A 20,177-nucleotide genomic window follows, 5' to 3' on the forward strand; every position below is an offset into this window, starting at 1 on the left:
GTTGCGTGCTCTGTGCATGCAGTTGTGCGTGTGACCTGTGTGTTTTGGCTTCTCCCACCGCCACGCCCCTTGGCCACTATGGTCTGCAGGAGATGACGTCATCCTGGGGAGGCTGCTCAGGGCCCAGGAGTGGGGCGCAGGTGCGCCCACCGAGTACTCAGCCTTCCTGACCCGCTGCTTCATCTGCCGTGTGCGCTGCCTGCTGGACAGCACCTCGGGCTTCCTGGTGAGTGTGTGGGCCCCTGGCAGGGGACTCCTGACATCTGGGGTGCATTCTGCCCTGGGGCGGAAGGAAACAGAGAGCAAGAGGAGGTGGGGGCGTTAACCCACGTGTCCTGGTAGAGGGGCAAGGGCTGGCGCTGAGCTCTGTGCACGCTGGGATGGTATGGGGCCTTGACGCCTCTGAGCATGCGAAGGGATGTGTGATGAGTCAACTGTGAGGCCTGCTGTGGTGGACAAGCCAGGTCGATGAAAATGTAAAACTCTGCAGTAGGTTTATACTCTAGTTGTATCTTTATTTATAACTTATTAAAATATTTTTTAAAATGTGCCCCACCTCTGCCAAGGGCTAGCAAGCTGGGAGAGCCTCCGGCTGTGGCTGGCGTAAGTGGCTGAGCCCACAGCTTCTGCCGAGCTTTTTGGTTTCACCCTCTTCTCTTGCAAACAGATACTTGGGATTTTCACTTGTGCTATTTGACTATTTCTTCTTCCAGCTCCTCATTGAATCAGAGAAATCCTCCCCATTGGACATGTCAGGGCAAAGGCCTCCCACCCTGTCCCAGACCCCTGCCCACCTTTCAGACCCCTGAGGCACTGGACTTCCCCTGGGTCGCAGCATAGTCAACCCTGGGTGACAGCCCCTGAGAGGCCCAGTGGTGGCCCCTGCTGTCTCCTGGCTGCAATTCAATGCCACAAGGCCCTCTCACCCCAGCACCCTAGCTGGGCAGGCCCCTTGGGCTCAGCTTTCCACCCATGTGTGGACTCATGACCTCCTGGGGACCTCGGGTGCAGACCATCCCCATGGCAGAGGCACCTGTGGGTCTGCCTGTTTCTGTCTCTCTCCCACCCACTGGGTGCCTGGTGGAAGGACGAGCTCTCCACGGGCCCCAGATCTGCTGCCACGAACATGCCCCAGGGCACAGCTTTTATTTAGGTAACTAGTGACAATAAAGGTTTTTTTTTTTTTTGAGACAAGAGTCTCGCTCTGTCGCCCAGGCTGGAGTGCAGTGGCGCGATCTCAGCTCACTGCAAGCTCCGCCTCCCAGGTTCCTGCCATCCTCCTGCCTCAGCCCAGCCTCCCGAGTAGCTGGGAGTATAGGCACCCGCCACCACGTCCGGCTAATTTTTTTGTATTTTTAGTAGAGACAGGGTTTCACCATTGGTATTTTGTTCTATATTTTGTGGAAATTAAGATACTTACTTTTATTGGCTAAGGAATGTTGTTCATTTTTTAAAATTATATAACCAATTCCTGGTTAATTAAAAACTCTTATTTCTAGATGACACAAAATTGGAAGGATTTTACTGTGCAGCCAGTGGAATATAGTTTAAAATGAAATTGTCAAACAAAGAACTGAATGGAGGAAATAAGCCAGAGAAATTAGATTGACCCTAAAATGTTGCAATGAGGTTTACACAAATAAGTGTCTGATTCTGTTTTCCCATTAAAATCCATTCATCCACAGCACCATAAAGGGCTCCTGTATTGACAGAGAATACACCAAGACCCTGCAGGACCTCACAGCTCTTCCCAGCTTCCACCCTAAGTGGTGCAGTCTGGGCAATGCGGGTGTCATGGAAGCTCCCTCATGCCACAGGGCCAGCTGAAAATGGTAGTCTTTGAGATTCGGCTGAAATTAACTTGGGAGCTTGAAGTCAGCCGTGTTGGGAATATTTATACTAAATAAATTGGCAAACACTGCATATCTGGGAAGTTTTCCCCCTGGAGAGCTAGATGTTAAACATTTCCCAGCACACCACTGCCTTGAATCCCCAACACCAATTGTGTGAGTGCTACACAGCAGGTGTTTATTATTTGTTTAATATATCCATGGACAGATGGAAAGCTGGATGAATGGATGGGTGAATGGTTGGATAGATGGGAAGATGGATGGATGGATGGATGGATGGATGAGTGGATGAGTGGGTGGATGAATGAGAAGATGGATGGGTGGATGGATGGATGGGAAGATGAGGGATGGATGGATGGATGGGAAGATGACGGATGGATAGATGGATGGATGGATCAGAAGATGGAGGGATGGATGGATGAGAAGATGGAGGGATGGATGGATGAGAAGATGGAGGGATGGATGGATGAGAAGATGGATGGGTGGATGGATGTATGGGAAGATGACGGATGGATAGATGGATGGATGGATGGATGGATGAGTGGATGAGTGGATGGATGGATGAGAAGATGGAGGGATGGATGGATGGGAAGATGAGGGATGGATGGATGGATGGTAAGATGGATGGGTGGATGGACACATGGAAAGATAGATGAATGGATGGATGGTTGGATAGATGGGAAGATGGATGGATGGATGGACAGATGGAAAGATGGATGAATGGATGGATGGATGGTTGGATATAGAAGATGGATGGATGAATGGATGAGTGAATGGATGAATGGGAAGATGACGGATGGATGAATGGATGGGAAGATGATGGATGGCTAGATGGATGGATGGATGGATGAATGGGAAGATGGATGGCTGGGTGGATAGATGGACAAATGGAAAGGTGAATCGATGGACAGATGGATGGGTGGGTGGGTGGGTGGATGGATGGATGGATAAATAGACAGATGGGTGGATGGATGGCTAGATGGACAGATTGATAGGTGCATGGATGGATGGGAAGATGATGGATGCATGGATGGATGGTTAGATGGGAATATGATGGATGGGTGGAAACATGGATAGATGAATAGATGGGTGGGTGGATGAATGGATGGGAAGATGAACAGATGGATGGGAAGATGGATGGATGGAAACATGGATGGATGGATGGATGGAAAGATAGATGGATGAAATAAGGATAGAGAGAGGGTGGAGTCACATTGTGGGGTCATTCTTCCATAGAAGGCAGTACCCCTGAAGGCCTTTGGTAAACAAGTAAATTATACATCAGCCTTCTGTTTGTAGAGAGAGATTTTTTCTTTCTTTCTTTTTTTTTTTTTTGAGACGGGGTCTTGCTCTGTTGCCCAGGCTGGAGTGCAGTGGCACGATCTCGGCTCACTGCAAGCTCCGCCTCCTGGGTTTACTCCATTCTCCTGCCTCAGCCTCTGGAGTAGCTGGGACCACAGGCGCCCACCACCTCACCCGGCTAGTTTTTTTGTATTTTTTTAGTAGAGACGGGGTTTCACCGTGTTAGCCAGGATGGTCTCGATCTCCTGACCTCGTGATCTGCCCGTCTCGGCCTCCCAAAATGCTGGGATTACAGGCTTGAGCCACTGCGCCCGGCCTATTTTCTTTTATAACAAACTCCTAGGTTACTTGCTGGCTTTTAAAATCACACTGTACACCCTAGATAAATAAAACCACGTTGTGCCTAAGTTTTATCATTACAAATGAAGAATTCATAATTTGTAAAATGGCGTGTTAAAGCTGAAACAATCTTTGGAGATAATCCACTCCTGCAAATTCCTGCCAGAGGGTTGGCCGCTGGCCCGGCTGTGGGTGGGTGGCAGGTCCCGCAGGCGCAATTCATGCCCACCGGTGCATGGCGTGGCGCACATGAACGTGCGCGAGCACACGCAGGAATGAACCGGTCAATCAAACGCAGTCGCCACGACTCCAGAGAAACTGGGAGTGGGGGACGGTTTCAGGATGAGTCAAGCACGTCGAATCACTGCGCAGGCCCCGGGGTCGCAGGCTTGGCAGCTGCTGCTCTGCTGTCCCTGGCCGCTCATGGCGAGCTGCCTCCCCGCGAATTCCAGCCACTGCCACGTCCTTGAGTTCTGTGACCCCTGACCACCTTGCCAGGGCGCTTTGTGAACACGCCTTCCTCTCTCTCTTGAAAACACCAGACGATGCAGTTTCAAGGAAAACTGAAATTCCTGTTTGGACAGAAGCAGAAGGCGCCGTCCGGAGCCGTGCTCCCCCCGCGACTGTCGCTGTTCTGCATCGTGGCGCCCGTTCTCCTCCCCTCCACAGCGGAGATGAAAATGAGGAGTGCGCTCCTGAGGGCAAGGTCCAGGGCAGACACCGCGGCCACCACGGATGCAAAGTGAGTAAGACTCGCCCTTCACAGCCGCATGGTGCCTGCTGGCAGCCACCACAAAATGCCTCCGTGCTCAGTACTTTCTGTATCTTCTTTCTTCATTTCCAGCCGGTAATAAAGTAAGTTTCGTGTTGTAAAAGTCATTATACAACGTAGGCAGCAACGATTAGGTGAAACAATGTTTTTCAAACTCATTTGCAAACTGGCACCAAACGTTGCCTGTATCGATTCATTCCTAAATCATCCTGTTACAGAACCAGTTTCAGAATAAGTGGCCTGACCCTGTGTCCACAAGGGAATGGGGGGTTTGCTGTGGCCCCTGCCTTTCTCCACCTCTCGGCTGCCCGCTCTTCGCACTGACTGTCCGTGGACAAGCGGAGGTGGTTCCTGGCTGCAAGAGATGCGGGAGAAAGGCGTCCCTGGTGGGCAGATGGAGGGTCAACGGCACAGCTGCCCCTCCAGCTGGCCCTCGTCCCTGGCCGAGCCAGTCCTCTCCCACAGCGTTCTCAGCCTTTCAGAAGCAGGAAACAGCCTATGGGTTCCCGAGCTTGTTGGTACTAGGACTAGGGACCAGTTTGGCGGAAGACAGTTTTCCCACGGACTGGAAGTGGGGATGGTTTCAGGATGATTCAAGCACATTGCCCTTAACTGTGCATTTCATTGCTGTTTTATTACATTGTAATATATAATGAAATAATTATACAACTTGGCATAATGTAGAATCAGTGCTAGCTCTGAGCTTGTTTTCCTGTAACTAGGCGGCCCCGTGGCGGGGGGTGATGGGAGACAGTGACAGATCATCAGGCATTAGATTCTCCTAAGGAGCTTGGACCTAGGCCCTCCCTCACATGCACAGTTCACAACAGGGTTCACGCTCCTGTGAGAATCATGGCCCGGCGGAGCGCCAGCCGTCATGCGAGCGATGGGTAGTGGCTGGAAATACAGAGGAAGCTTCGCTCGCTTGCCCATGGCTCCCCTCCCGCTGTGCAGCTTGGCTCCTAGAGGCCATGGACGGGTACCCGTCTGTGGCTGGGGGCTGGGGACCCCTGCCCTCGCGGATTCGTGTCTGCAGTTTCCCAGAATGCGTTAAGTCTGTCTCGCGTGCTGGGAGAGATGAAAATGATGTGTGTATAGAAACTGTGTGTTCCGCCTGCTGGGAAGACACCAGTGAGGTAGGGCTGGGGCTGCCGGGATGCCAGAGATCCAGCTTCCTCTCAGAGAACTGTGCAGGACACCTTCCCCGGCCACCTGGGCGAGTCGCTGCTCTGCCACTTCCTCCTGGGACAGCCTGGTGGGGCGGGGGCTGAATGCAGGGTGGAGGGGTGGTCTGGGCTGGCCCTGCCCCCTGGCCCCTGGCCCCTGGCCCTCAGCCCCCGGGTCCTTGGCTGTTGGTGAGGTGCTCCTGCTCTGTGACTCCGAGACCCCCGGACTTGTCCTGCTCGGCGCTGCAGGCCCAGGCCCTGGTAACCAAGCGCAACTCAGCCCTGCCCTGCGATCCTGCAGCCGCTATTGGGCAACCCTCTTTGTTCATGGCCTCCCCACTCTGTGAGTAGCAAATACTGAGTGGGAAAGAAATCTTAGCAGGCATCAAATTCAGCTCCCCAACCCAGTGGGAATGTCTGCCATAGCCCCCAGGAGTGATTGGCTGAGGCGGCACAAACCCCACACAGAAAACATTGCTGGGTCCAGACAGAACCTTGAGAGCAGATTCTTCCTGGTGTGACTCGAGTCTCACTGCCTAGGGTTCCATGGCCCTGTCTTGGCTGAGCGCTCTCTGCTCTATCCAGGTATGTCCTGATTCCGATGCTTCTCCGCTGCGCGTGGACAGCACCCGGGACGTTCAGAGTAGGTGGAGCCGTGCGGACTGGAGACGTCCCTGCCCTGTTCCGGGCGCTGGCTTCACCGATGTACCTGCTGTGGCAGGCGCGTTAGGGCGATCCCAAGTTGCAGTCACGTGCGTGGCCTTGTAGTCTGACTTAGGATTCTACCTGCATTCCTTAACTTCCGTTAGTATTAAATTTCATTCTTTCAGATGCAGTCTTGATTGACCTTGTCAGAGTCCAGGCTCCCGAACTAGTTTGAGATCTGGGACTCAGCAGCACCCACCATGCTGCCGTCCCTCCTGTTCTTTGGCACCTTTGATGGGCCAGCACGTCCTCTGTATTCACACCCGTGCCCTCCGTGGGAGCCCCAGGACCCACCAGTGAGACCGCTCTGGGAGGACCCCATCACACACCTGCTGGCTTCCTGATGCAGAGGATATGGCCGAGGGCCCTTTCTCCCCTGGGTGCCTGCAAAGGAGGACCTTGGAGGCTCTGGGACCCCCGGCTCAGTGTCCAGGGTTGACCGTGAAGGGCTTCCATCTGCAGGCCCCGAGGCCGCCTTCCTGGCACTCACAGTGCTCTCTGCTGTGGGCGTGAGTTCCATCCTCACCTCTGACCTCTCTAAGATAACCATTTAGACAGCTCTGCAGTCTGACAGCAGCAGACGTTATTTGAAGGTTTTCACGTTGCGTTGGTTTCCACGTTCGTTACTCATTTCTGCTCATGAGCGGCTTCTGCCTGGGCCCTGCCAGCCCCACCTCACTGCTGCTGTCTGAGGGCGGACAGAGGGCAGCTCCAGGGATGGCCAGGACATGGGCCAGCCTGCTGAGGCCCACACATCTCTGCAAGGTTTTAAATGAAATGCATGTACCTTATTTTAAAGGATGGAAATGTAAAGTGCAAGGGATAAAGGGAGAAGAAGTAAATGCTACACAGGCACACAGAAAGCCCTGGGGTCCCTGCAGGGCTCAGGCCCAGGTCCTCCAGCACCTACAGGGACCACGCAAACCCTGGAACACTGTCCTCCGCTTACAGTCACCATGGAGTTTCCGCTGCACACGGCGAGCCTGGTCTTCCCTGGGAGTTCCCAGCCATAGAAGCAGAGGGGACGCAGCCCCCTGGTGTCAGAGCCAGGCAGGGCAGGCCTGGCCCCACCACACTGTGTGCGCACAGCCCTGTCACCCTGGCCCTGGGGTGGAGCGTGGGTGTGGGATTACAGGCACAGGTCCCGGGCCGAAGGTCACAGCACTCCTCCAGCGGCCTGGACGACCAGACCCCCGTGGGGCTGTGAGGGTGGGGTGGAGCCCAAGGCACATAGAGCTGGCACACAACTTCAGCTCAACAAACATGTTATTCCAACTCAGAAGGGGAAGAAAACCAAGAATACTGACTCCCACGCGCTGAAGGCTTTTGGAATTCTCCCCACCCTGCTCTGAGCTGGATTCAGAAGCCAGCTTTCGGGATACACCTTGTGGTCCACCAGTCCTGAGCGCCACAGTGGTGCAAGATGCAAGGTGCATTCTGCAGAATCAGAGCCCTGAGGCAGTGGCAGCAGCTCCAGCAGCCCCCAGCAGCGGCCCCCAACAGCAGCCCCCAGCAGCCACCCAGTCTTCCACAGCTTTTCCCACAGGGGTTTTGTGACATGATCTTGATCTCCCTGTTCCTGAAGCCCATTCTGTGAAGTCCTCTGCTCACCGTGATTCACTGGAACCCCCACGTCAGCACACCCTGTGCTTTGCAGCCATTCATGGCCATACGTGGGGCATTGTGAGTCTCGTGTTAGACATGGGCCCCCACTCAGCCTCTGGTCCTGGCCCTCCTGGAGGTGCCCAGAGGACAGAGAGGAGGGCAGCGCAGGGGCTGTGGCTGTGGGGCCAGTCAGATGGGTTTGAACTCAACTCTGGGACCTGCTGGTGGAGCAGTGCCACTTACTGTTTCTCTTTTGAAAAGCAAAAGCAAATAGAATCTACCAGGGTGAGTTGTTGGGACTTAAGATTCAGATCAGTGTGACGCGTATGTGGGTACACACACATGTCCCGTGTGAGTTGGTCTCCAACGCGCCTCAGGGTTCACTTTCTGGAACGTTACTACCTGGAGTCATGAGAATGGACTGTGTTTTCTTTCTGGCCATCCAGGAAAAAAATATAAGCTCTAAAAACCATCCTATGATTTTATTCTTCCACTTTCTGAAGCAAATTCATTGGCCCTTCATTGCCTGAAAAGTGACATGACTTAGCATTTTCAGTAACTCTATAGCTGAGAAAATAACTTTCCATGCTGTAAAGAATTAAACAAGAGCCAATTATTGTGTCTGTCTTCACTGCTCAGGGGCAACAGCAATACCTGTCCTTATTAATTTCTACCATTGTCGCGTGTTTAATCCATATGTCATCTCGCTGTTATCTATGTTCTTCACAGAGTAAAAGCCACCACCAGCCTGTGCGAATCGGAACTGCATGGAAAACCCAATTACTCAGCAGGTACTTAGAACATTTCTTATCTGATCTTTTCCACGTGGGTAAAATGTGTTTCTGCCCCTTGGAGATGTCGGCGTATTCCATGGAGAAGCCATTTTGCAGAGACTTGGAGTCTGTCCCACTGTGGCCAAGTGCTGTTCCTGGGCTCTGGTCTGTGCGTTTCTGAGGAGCCGATGGGTCCTGCCTTGCTGAGAACAAGCAGCCGTCTTCCAGGAGCTCCTCAGCTCGCGCCGTGACGGCTTCCTCCCCCTCTAAACCCCAACAGGAAGGAGCAGCAGAGAAAGCGGCGTTTTGGTGCTCAGGGAACAGACTGACGCTGGCCGATGGGCACAGGTTCCCACCAGGGCCCCATGCCTGTGCCTCCGGGGCGGCCCCGACCTTGTCCTCGACCCGAAGGGGTACTCAGAGTAAGTGGTGCCAGCTAGCCTCCCCCAGCCCTGGCAGCTCCCTAAGTAACCGTGGAGGCCAAAGAGCAGGTGGGGGAGTGATGAAGAAGGAAAAAAAAAAGACGGCGGCAGCCTTGACCACCACGCGAGCCACAGCTAACCTTGCTCTCTGTGGAGCTGCCCAGGAAGCTTCCTGGGCTGGAAGTCACGTGTGTCGCTGGGGACTGACCCCGGGGAGCAGTGGCCCAGGGATGATGGGACCAAGGATGCCCCATGGGCTCTGGGACCCACCCTCACCTGTCGCCTGGACCGCGGGCACCTGACTCCTGAGCTTGCCTTTGCTCAGAGCCCTCTCTCCTCCCTCTCCCCCCAGGGCCTGCCTACTGCCCAGGTGGGCCTCCTCCCCTTTCCTGACCAGCCCAGCTGTGCACCACGAGTCTCTCCCCACCCTCCAGGTCACCATCTCACAGTCACGCAGTGCCAGTCCCAAGGCATGTGGTGTCCCGTTGGTCAGCAACAGAGCCTGGCCACAGAAACTGCTGGACACGGTGTTTTCTGCTTTGCAGCTCCACGGGACCATTTGCACTGCCCCTCCCCACCCCTAGTGCTAGTGACTGGTGTGGCTGACACCGGACAGCTGGCATAGGCCTCACAGAGACACCTCCCTGAAGCCTGCACCCTCACCACCCTGGGCCCTCCTCACTCACCCCAGGCACACAGTGGGGGTGTGGGTACTGGCACGGCCTCCTGGGCTGCTGGGTGGGTTAGAAGGGACAGTGCGGTGTGGGGTCGGTGTAGCAGCCCTGGCAGATTCCACATCATCCTAATTTAGTAGCCTCCCTTAGAGACCCCCACCCAAGGCAACCAGACCTGGTGTCTTCAGCTCTGTCGAATAGGCCCCGTCTTTTCTCTGCAGGGACAGGGAGGAGGAGCAGCACAGGATGCTGAGCAGGGCCTCCGGAGTGACAGGGCACAGGGAGACTCCAGGACCCACGAAGCCCCTGCCCTGGACAGCGGGAAGGCACAGTGAGGATGGTGCCAGGCCGAGGCTGCAGCCCAGCAAGAGTGACCCACCCGGCCTGCGCCCCACGCCCCGCGGCTCCTGCCTGCCCTACTCATGTGTCCAGGGCACTTTCAGGAACTCGCCCATCTCTCACCCGCCAAACCCATCCCCCAGTGCCTACTCCAGCCGGACCAGCAGACCTGTGCGGGATGTCGGTGAGGACCAGGTGCACCCTACCCTCTGCCACTTTCCCCAGGGGAGCCTGCAGCACCGGCTCCCTCAGCCTGGAGCTCAGCGTTGTGCCACGAGGGGCTATCCCACGGAGGACGTGAAGCTGCAGGGTGTGCCGATGCCTCCAGGGGACCTGTGCGGTCCTACGCTGCTGCTAGATGTGCCCATCAAGATGGAGAAGGACTCTGGGTCTGAGGATGCTGCAGACGGCTGTGTGCCCAGCCAGGTGTGGCTGGGGGCCAGTGACAGGAGCCATCCAGCCACCTTCCCTACCAGGATGCACCTGAAAACAGAGCCTGACTCTCGGCAACAGGTGTACCTCTCGCACCTGGGGCACGGCGTGCGGGGGACTCAGCCTCATGGCAGGGCCACTGTTGGGCGCAGCAGGGAGCTGACCCCTTTCCACCCCGCACACTGTGCCTGCCTGGAGCCCGTGCACGGCCTTCCCCAGCCAGAGCCTCCCCACCAGCTCTGTGCACGGGGCCGAGGCGAACAGTCCTGCGCCTGCAGAGCTGCTGAGGCCGCCCCTGTGGTCAAGCGGGAGCCCCTGGACCCGTCCCAGTGGGCGACTCACAGCCAGGGGGCGGTGCCTGGGATGTTTCCCAAAAGTGCCTTGGCGACGCCGGTCCCGTCCCAAGCTTCCGAGTGCACGTTCCTGCCGTAGCACAGTGACCAGCGTCCAGGCCCAGATCCGTCCGTCTAGGCTCAGATGCGTCAGCGGCTGGGCTGCCCTGCGCCTGGTCCGGCCGGAGCCCACCCTAAGACACGCGCTCTGCGGAGCTGTGCATGCGCACTCTGCTAGTCTGTGTGTGCAGCATATGCAGTAGCATATCCTGAATTTTGTAAAATGTCCCAATAGTTCTTAAATGCAAACTGGCCGTAAATCCATTCAAGCATGACAGTATTTCTCTTTGAGGAATTAAAATCTTTGGGAAAGTGATCACGGCTGGACAGCATCATCCCATCCCACGGCCGCCAAGTCCACAGTCGGGATGAAGCGGTTGGGTGACCTACCTAGCTCAGCCCTCCCAGGCCACCTGCAGCCCCCGGCCTGTGCTGTGCAGGCAGAGTCAGCCCGTCGCCTCAGTGCGCTGCAGAGGCCAGCACACTGCAAATTAGAAATACAACTCGCGGAGAAAAGATCTGTGAGCCCACTCATGGAGGAATCTAGAAAGTTCCAGGCAGCAGAGGCTGGCAGCGTGGGTCCCACACTGCCCCACACTGTGTGGCACCACGACAGAGTGTGAGGCCAACCGGGACTGGAAATTGACAGGATAGCCCCTGTTCCTTCTGGACATCTCCCGAGTTCTCAGTGGGTCTCTGCAGATGGTTCTTACTAATCCGCCTCTTGGTGCATCACGTAATACAGAGTTCACAGACTCCGGGTTTGCAAGTACAGAGAAACACACAACGTAGAGAGAGGACACAGGAAATGTGCTGTCTGTGAGGGTTTCTCTCTGGCTGGCTGTCTCTACGGTTCACTCAAATGAGAGTTCCCATTGCCATCCTAGGAGAATAATTAGGGACACGACGGACAAGTATTAACAGCATTAAAACAGTGGTAAAGGTGATATATTCTGAGAATAGGAAATTTGGACACAAAAGCGTAAGTCAGAAAGTGAAAGTCACCAATCCCACCAACCCGAGATAACTTACAGCTGCTGGTGCAGTTCAGGCTTCTTCCATGGTGTGGCCTGGAACCCCACCCGGCTGGTGCAGGCATCAGATCAGGGTGCAGAAGTCACCGCTGGGCAGTGAGGCCCACCCGTGTGGGGCCGGGAAGGCCCCTCTCCTCAGGGACAGGGCATCAGCGCCCTGACGGCAGCTCCACTGGGAGTGGCAGGAGCCACGGGAGCCGGCGGGCAAGGGGGCCGGCGGGCGAGGGAGCCGGCAGGTGAGGGAGCCGCTACCCCACGCACTGTGCATTCTGCCTCCCGTGTGGACTCGTGCTATGCTGTCGGCGGCTTTGGGAGGTCAGTGTTTACTTAGCCCCTGGTTTAATGCTGAAGCCGTTTGATAAATGCACCTTCAGTTTGTCAAAACCCAGGTTTGGTTGGCAGGACTGGGTCTTCTGCCCAACGCCAGGTGCCTGCAGCTCTCAGTGGCCTGGTTCTTGGACAGTTTGCCCCCACGTGGCAGGGACAGGGATAAGGATCTCCTCTCAGAACTGAAAGAGAACAGCCAACCGCCAGAGCCCAGAGCCCCGAGCCCCGGAGCCATGGTGGCCGCCTATGACCCCAGGCCCTGCCGAGGGGGCACTCACTGACTGCGTAGCCGGGGGCACCTTTCAAAGCTGCCCTCCGTGCCATGCTGTCATGGGTGTGAGACGTGCTCGTGGCTTTCCGCCACCGTCTCTCCCTTATCTGATGCCTAACTCATGATGGGACAGAGCTACCCAGGGGCCAGCCATGGGTGACCAGCTGCTTAAGGGTCAGTCACCTGTGGAGAGCAGGCACCTGTGAGGACCAGGCACCTGAGGACTGGCCCCTACTTCCCACTTGGGCCCTAAGCTACCACAGAGCCCCTCTTTATTCATTTCTCATGCTGAGCATGGCACACCTCTGGCCTCGGGCCATTTATGGATTTAAGACCAGGATGGTATATTCAGAAGTTTCCCATGTCCTTCCTATTCTAGCCAAGTGCTCAGCTCCTTTGCTGATCATGGAAACACCCTTAATAATGAGACCTGCAGGCCAGGTGCAGTGGCTCATGCCTGTAATCCCAGCGCTTTGGGAGGTCAAGGTGGGAGGATTGCTTAAGCCCAGGAGTTCAAGACCAGCCCCGGCAACAGAGCAAGAACATGTCTCTACAAAAAAGAATTAAAAATCAGATCTGCTGCATCCCTGAAAAAGTCTCAATCAACATGCATGTTCCACTCTTGGAGTTCCCTTCCTGAGGGCCAGCCACGTTCTGTGTCCTGGAGCTCAGCCCTCAGCAGCTCCCTTCAGCCTGGGCGCTGCCTGGGTCCCAAATGTGGCAGCTGCTCTTCCAGTCTCAGGGCAGAGGAGGACAGGGAGCTCAGTGACTGAGAGTCTTGTGTATCGCAGGTCTTGAGTGTCCTGGAGCCAATGGCTGTCACTGGGAAGAACACCAGGCCCCAAAGATCAAATCAGAGACATGGCTGTGTGTTTGCCGATGATAGCCAGGCCCTTCAGTGCCATCAAAGGAGCACCGGGGCCTCCTTAAGCACAGACGGCAGCCCCTGCCCAGGAGGCTCCTTCACTGCGTCCTGCCTTGCAGCCTCCCAGACCTGTAGATGCACCCCCACCCAAGGCCCTCCTGATGACAGGTGCCAGATTGAATGGTGGGTTGCTGCCAGGCAGGCCATGCTGTGCTGATGCTGCACTCAGCACATGGGTGTCGGCTCTGCCGGTTTTGTGGTGTGGGGACCCCACATGAGGCTGCGGCCCTGATAGCCTGGGGTCAGCAAGGTGTCCGACGTCCCTTCCCTGGTGGCAAGAAAAACTCCCCAAGTCAGCACTTTCGTTATTTTATAGCCACAACCCTCTTGGAAAACAGTGGGGAAAATGATGGAACATAGAAGGTGTGGACGTGTCACTTCTCTCTAAAATGTCATTGTTAGCACTAATTACAGGTTCATGTTTTTCTGTTTATGTAGCTTTTCCCTATATAGCTGGAAAAGTATTAAAGTCAAATATGAGGTGGTAATGGGATGGAAGGAAGATCAATACGACTTATATTTTTGCAGTTTCTACTGGAAGAAAAAAGTTTTCAATACCTAGACCAACTTGTTGAATTTTTAAAACCTATGCACTATAAATGCAACTCCCTACTGCTTTCTCAGTGCCTTTAGGAAGCTTTCAAATATTTTTTTGTACTGTGGTTTGTATTAAATTTGCAATATCGATGTAAAGTACATGACATGCTAGTACATGTTTAGCAAAAATTGAAATGTCTGCAAATGTCTGTGTGATTTTCCAAATGAAGTCACTTTATTTCCTTTAAAGAGTGTGCTGGTTAATCTGCATTCTAAGACAGCCTTTCATCACTAAATATAAGGCAGCAATAAAAATAAAACTCTAGAGCTGCAAGCCTCGTGAAGGAGGAGAAAATGCCTGCCATTTCCCTGCTCCTGCCCAGCGGCACTGCATCTAGAGAGGGTCTAGGCCCCCCTCCCATGTCACTGAGGGTCAGGGCCCCTCCTGGGTGCTCTCAGGACGCCCCAGACCTGACCCATCCTGTAAGAAGCGAGGAGGGTAGAGCTGAGAGCACTGTGGGTCCGGGGTCATGCAGGGTCCGCCCTGCCTCGCACAGGGCCTGCATGACAAGCCCATGGGAAGGGGGAAGGGGATCACCGGCCCAGGCAGATTGTGGCCAGATCCCCCAATGCCATAAAAAAAAAATGCTGGGGTCTAATTAAGCACAAATGGCCGTCCAAGGCCCTGGGAGCTTGCTTGTGTTTCCTTTCAGGCAACTTCAGAGTCTGCGCAGCCCCTGCCAGACGCCCTTCACACCCTGCAGCCTGTCAGCAAACCCGTCCTGGTCACTGGTGTAAGACGCCCATGTCCTCCCCAGGGACGAGGCCAGCCCTCCCATCTGTGGCCCCACACCTTGCCCCACCCCGCCCCCCATGCCCTCTCCTCTGTGGCCTCAGGCAGACGGAGTTCCTGCATTTTCACTCCTCACCCCGGTCTGGCTTCTGCTGAGTGCGCCTGTGTGGAGTTAGGACGCATACAATTCCTTTTTTTTTTTCGAGATGGAGTCTCACTCTGTTGCCCGGGCTGGAGTGTGGTGCAATCTTGGCTCACTGCAGCCTCCACTTCTCAGGTTTCAGTGATTCTCCCACCTCAGCCTCCAGAGTACCTGGGACTACAGACATCCCCCACCACGCCCAGCTAATTTTTGTATTTTTAGTAGAGACTGGGTTTCACCACGTTGGCCAGGCTGGTCTAAAACTCCTGGTCTCACGTGATCTGCCTACCTCGGCCTCGCAAAGTGCTGGAATTACAGATATGAGCCGCCACGCCTGGCTGGACGCACGCAATTTCATCTCACTAGGTGCTGCCCAGCGTCCTCCAGAGGGCTGCACCCACTTGGCCTCCCTTCTACCAGCCACACCCTCCTGGGCTCCTATCCTCCCCCCACACTGGCACCTGTATGGAAAGACTTTTTCAGTCTTGGGCTTCTGAAGGGATGAAACCGCAGCTGTTTTATGTACATTTTGTTGATTCATTCATTCAGCATTTTTTTTTAGTTCCTGTGGAATATCAGGCCCTGGGCCAGTGCTGGGGACGCATTCAGGAGAAAACAATGCAGACATCAGCGCTGTCCCAGAGCTGGCGTCTGCACTTGTGTGGTGTGCGGTGTGTTCCCATGTGCAGGGGGAAGGGGTGCAGGCAGCTGAATGTGACCATGAGAACTCTGCGAGGCACGGAGAGGACCGGTGCTTTGCAGGTGCACAGAGCTGGGGTTAGGGGTGGCCCAGGTCTTTGGGGCAGTTTTATGTGGGACGTATGGACAGCTGGAGCTGAACGGCGAGTGGGGGAGGCCGCACGGCCGCCACTGAGGTCCAAGTGACAACAGAGCAGGGCCTAGGGGGAGACGCCCTGGTCACGGCTCAGAGGCTTGCGCAGGGCCCCGTGAGGAGGGTGTGGGGACAAGGTCTCCCTGATGAAGGCCGAGGGAGGCAGCTTATTCCCTGGAGCCAATGGCTCTTGTCCTTTACCTGTTTCTTCTTGCACTCGTTTGCCCTTTTAGATTAATTTGCAGTTCTGTTTTTATTCTGGATAGCAATCTTTTTGTCAATTACAGATGTTGACCATGTTTTCCCTCATTCTGTGGCTTGGCTTTTCACTTAAGGATTTAAAAAATATATCCCACAAGAGTTTAAAACTTTAGTATAACAACTTTTCTATTTTGTTCTTTATGGCATATGCATTTTGCATCTTAGGAAAATAACTATCTTTGACAGTGGCTTTTGACCAAAAACCCAGGTTGTTTGATATTCATATCACCACACCAGCTTCTCAGGCCTCGCTGACCCACGTGTGAAAAGCCTCCAGTTCTAATGGTTGTTTCTTGATGCTTTAGATGTTCTCCTATGAATGTTTCAGTTTTTAATCCACTTACTTGTGTTCTCATTACTGATACATTTGAACACAGGGTCCTCATCTTCTTCCTACGGTCTCTGTGGTGTTGCCTGCATTTTCTCTTCCTGTTTCTATTCCTGTAGTGGCTAACCTTAATGTGGGCATTTAACAGGGTCTAAGCAGGAGTTAAGCACGGTCTCTCTTCTCCCACAGCAGGGCCAGGACTGTGGACGCTTCGGTGCCCACCCCCCCGGCCCCTCGAGCTTGCTCCTGTCAAGGTGGAGGATCCCTCTAGCAATGACCCTGGGTTGGCTTCCACTGAGGGCTGAGTTTAGGAACAGCCTCCAGGCTGCTGTTGTTTTCCTAGTCCGCTCTTTCACTGAGGACGCACCCCCTTGCGTATCTGTGCTTCACACAGGAGTCTCCGTCCACCTCCCGCCTGTTGGGAGCCTTAGCTTCATCAACCGTCCTGCTTCAGTGTAAAACCCAACCCCTGGGCCGCAGGACTCGCACCCTACCCACCCACCGGCCTGCTCTAGGATGGAAAGCATCTCTGCTTCTGACGTCCTCGCCCCTTTTCACGTTTGTCTCTGGTCACGTCCTTGCCTGTTCGTGAATCCACTTGTGCAATCAACATGATGCGTGTACTCAGCAGTGCCCCTGGGTGTTCGCACAATGTGGTCTGCCAAAAACAGAAGTCAAGAAACATCTTTTTTTTTTGAGACAGAATCTCCCTCTGTCGCCCAGGCTGGAGTACAGTGGTGCCATCTCAGCTTACTGCAACCTCTGCCTCCCAGGTTCAAGCCATTCTCCTGCCTCGGCCTCCCAGGAAGCTGGGACTACAGGCAGCACCACCATGCCTGGCTATTTCTGTGTTTTATTGGTAGAGATGGAGTTTCTACCAAAAAGACCACGTTGTCTAGGCTGGACTCAAACCCCTGGGCTCAAGGGATCTGCCCTTCTCAGCCTCCCAAAGTGCTGGGATTACAGGTGGGAGCCACTGCACCCAGCGAAGAAAGACCTTTTTTTTTTCAGATGGAGTATCGCTCTGTTGCCCAGGCTGGAGTGCAGTGGCAGTCTCGGCTCACTGCAAGCTCTGCCTCCCAGGTTCAGGCCATTCTCCTTCCTCAGCCTCCCGAGTAGCTGGGACTATAGGCACCCACCACCACGCCCAGGTAATTTTGTGTGTGTGTGTGTGTGTGTGTGTGTGTGTGTGTGTGTTATTTTTGGTAGAGACGGGGTTTCACCATGTTAGCCAGGATGGTCTCAGTCTCCTGACCTCGTGATCCGCCCGCCTCGGTCTCCCGAAGTGCTGGGATTACAGGAGTGAGCCACCGTGCCCCGCCAAGAAAGACTTTTAATGTTCTGTTAAGAAGTTACTAGACAGTCCTTCATCCAAATTCACTACCAGACATTGATATAATAGTATGAGTCTTTAGTTCATAATACTCAATGATACTATATTTTGAAGAGTCCTAAAAGCTTTGGTAATTTTGGCCATTTTTTTTTTCCTTCATTAGTTTCAAAATTACAGTCATAATTTCTAACGTAATTTTCACTTTTTTTAAATTTTTTTTTCACTGCTCAACTTGTTGCTAGATTTTCAGAAATTACAAGGAAAAACTGAAATAACAGAGCCGGGGTGTTAGCATCAGCAGGGCACGGGGCAGGGCTCCTTGTCGGAGTGGCAGTGGGGGCTCCCACAGCTCCATCTCCTTTCTGTGTGACCCCGCCCCATGCTGCTGCCACTTTCCTTGTCTCTGCTGGCTTCTCTGCCACCTTCCAGACCCTTCCTTTTGTGTGGCCGATTTTCAGGTGGGGCCAGGGGGAAAACCTAGTAGCTGCAACCTAGGGAAGACTTTCTTGTTAGTTGGTGCATCCTTTATCAGACAAACCCTGAATGCTGGTGGTTTAGCACGTGCTTTTTCCTCCTGGAGAAGACAAGTGCTGGCCATGGGCCTCTCCTCCAAGCAGCGACTCAGGACCGGCCCTCTGCAGCAGCGGCCCAGTGACATACATTCATTCTCCAAGACCCGCGCCGCTGGGCCTCTGAGGGGCCCCAGAAACATCCCGTGACCACCCATCCCAGGGCACTGCTCCCACGTGGGTGCGGATGACTGCGCTCCTGGAGGGGCTGAGCTCGTGTTTGGGTCCAGGGAGTACCCAAAGCCGCTTGTCTGCTGGTGGCAGGCATGACAGACGCTTGATTCCCAACCTTCCCCGCTTTCGTTTCCTCGTTTACTGAATGCTCGGCGCCCACCTCAGTCCGCGGCAAAGGAGGGACGCCCCTGCCACACTGCAGTGCGGACGCCAAGGCCAGCATAAAGACATGAGGCGTCAGCAGGGGACGGAGCCACAGCGGCTCTGGGGCTGTCTTCTCTCCGGAGATCGGGAACGGAACAGAGAGAAAACGCAGGCAGCCACGCTGGGCGGAGGCGCCAAGACTGCGCCGGCCCTGGGGAAGGGCGCACGCGGAGGTCGCCAGAGGCAGCGAGAGGGCCTGAGTTGGGGGGCCTGGGACAGGCAAGAAGACCCCCCACCCCGGCAGTTACCATGTCCTGCTGGGGAGCGGCCACGGGGCAGGTACCCGAGCTGAAGTCGCTCGGCCAAGAGACGGGTACCCCCACCGCCCGGAGGGCCGGACCCATGCTTCCGGCGCCGTTGCCGGAAGCGGAAGTACCCGTTCGCTGTCCACTTCCGGGACTCAGGCGGCGGCGGCGGCGGCGTCGTAGGCTTAGAGGGTGAGTCGGCGGCAGGTCCTGACGGCCCGCGGGTCCATGGGCTGTGGTCGCCGTGTTTCATCCTTGCTCTCCCTGTCTCTGGCTTCCGCGGGGGCGCGTAGAGGGAGGCCGGACCGGGACCTGGAGGGCAGGGAGGCCGTTCTCGATACCGTGGAGTATCCCGCTCGTGCGAGTGTCCTCGGCGCAGGTGTTCCCTCGGCGCAGGTGTTCCCTCGGCGCAGGTGTCCTCCCCGGCACATGTGTCCCCCTAGGCACATGTGTCCCCCTAGGCACAAGTGTCCTTCCTGGTGCAGGTTTCTCCTTGACGGTGTCTCCCCCGCACCAGGCGCAGGTGTCCTTCCTGGCGCAGGTGCCCCCCCTTCGGAGCAGATGTCCCTCCTCGGAGCAGTGTCCCTCCGGGCACAGATGTCCTTCCTGGTGCAGGTGTCCTCCAAGGTGCAGGTGTCCCTCCGTGAGGTGCCCCCCAGCACAGGTGTTCCCCTTGACGCAGGCATCCCCCCGGTGACGTGTCCCTCCCGGCAGAGGTGTCTCCCTGGTGCAGGTGTCCCCCTGGGTGCTGATGTTCCCCTCGGTAGGGTGTCCCCCCCCCCGCGCCGCTTGGTGGAGAGACTCACAGCAGAGCCAGTGCCAGAGAAAGACAGTCAGAAAGGCCCTGGTAGGGGTTGAACCTGGGTCTCTGTTTATGGCTTCTGAGTTCCTCTTTGGCTTCTTGACCCAAAATCTTTAGTCTTCAGCCTGGCATGAAAACCTCTGCGTTGTGTTTTTTAACTTAAGGTTTTCCCTTTTCCCACATTAGTAGCTTTGTTCTGACTCCAAGGTGAGCCCGCTTCTGCTTCCCAGCTCTCCACTCACGTCGCCTTGGCTTCCACCCACAGCATGACAGACTTCACTCCAGCCTGGAGATGGGCCCAGTCACCTCACTGTGTGCACCAGCAGAGTGGCTGGGTGTCCACTTCTTGGGTTACTATCCAGCCCTATAATCAAAACCATACAGACTTTAATGTCAATGGAAATGCTGATGATAATATCCAAACAAAATAAGAAAACAAAAGTGTGCACCTACAAAGTCGTAGAAGCAGTGGAATCTTAGCTTTAAAAGAAACTCAAAGGGAAAAAACTGGAAGGAAACAAGCCCTGTTGGAGGGAGTTGCCTGAGAGTCGGGATTTAAGGGGAGTTGCCCGAGTGTTGGGATTTAAGGGGAGTTGCCCCTGAGTGTCGGGATTTAAGGGGAGTTGCCC

At 55.0% G+C, this 20,177-nt stretch overlaps 2 protein-coding genes and 1 pseudogene across 4 annotated transcripts in view; 2 read left to right on the forward strand and 1 right to left on the reverse strand.

The window, feature by feature from the left end:
* AHRR (aryl-hydrocarbon receptor repressor) overlaps positions 1 to 11,087 on the forward strand; it is a 75,200-nt gene extending 64,113 nt beyond the window's left edge. The window contains exons 7-11 of the mRNA XM_011960874.1: positions 90 to 226; positions 4,034 to 4,233; positions 8,469 to 8,530; positions 8,793 to 8,934; positions 9,830 to 11,087. Of these exons, the coding sequence (XP_011816264.1) occupies positions 90 to 226; positions 4,034 to 4,233; positions 8,469 to 8,530; positions 8,793 to 8,934; positions 9,830 to 10,811 (1,523 nt within the window). The 3' untranslated portion in view covers positions 10,812 to 11,087. The remainder of the gene's footprint in view (positions 1 to 89; positions 227 to 4,033; positions 4,234 to 8,468; positions 8,531 to 8,792; positions 8,935 to 9,829) is intronic.
* Positions 11,088 to 17,563: 6,476 nt separating this feature from the next.
* On the reverse strand, positions 17,564 to 19,432 carry LOC105525303 (annotated as a pseudogene). Its single transcript, XR_001003889.1, has 2 exons — positions 19,261 to 19,432; positions 17,564 to 19,058 (listed from the first exon to the last, which is right to left on the reverse strand). The product of XR_001003889.1 is annotated as a transcription initiation factor TFIID subunit 4-like (transcript).
* Positions 18,904 to 20,177, forward strand: part of EXOC3 (exocyst complex component 3) — a 24,596-nt gene continuing 23,322 nt past the window's right edge. For both annotated transcript variants that reach the window (XM_011960869.1, XM_011960868.1), the window contains exon 1: positions 18,904 to 18,938. The gene's annotated coding sequence lies outside the window, so the exon portion shown is untranslated. The remainder of the gene's footprint in view (positions 18,939 to 20,177) is intronic.

This window comes from Colobus angolensis, unplaced genomic scaffold (assembly GCF_000951035.1).
Source record: "Colobus angolensis palliatus isolate OR3802 unplaced genomic scaffold, Cang.pa_1.0 Scaffold528, whole genome shotgun sequence".
Classification (NCBI taxonomy): Eukaryota; Metazoa; Chordata; class Mammalia; order Primates; family Cercopithecidae; genus Colobus; species Colobus angolensis.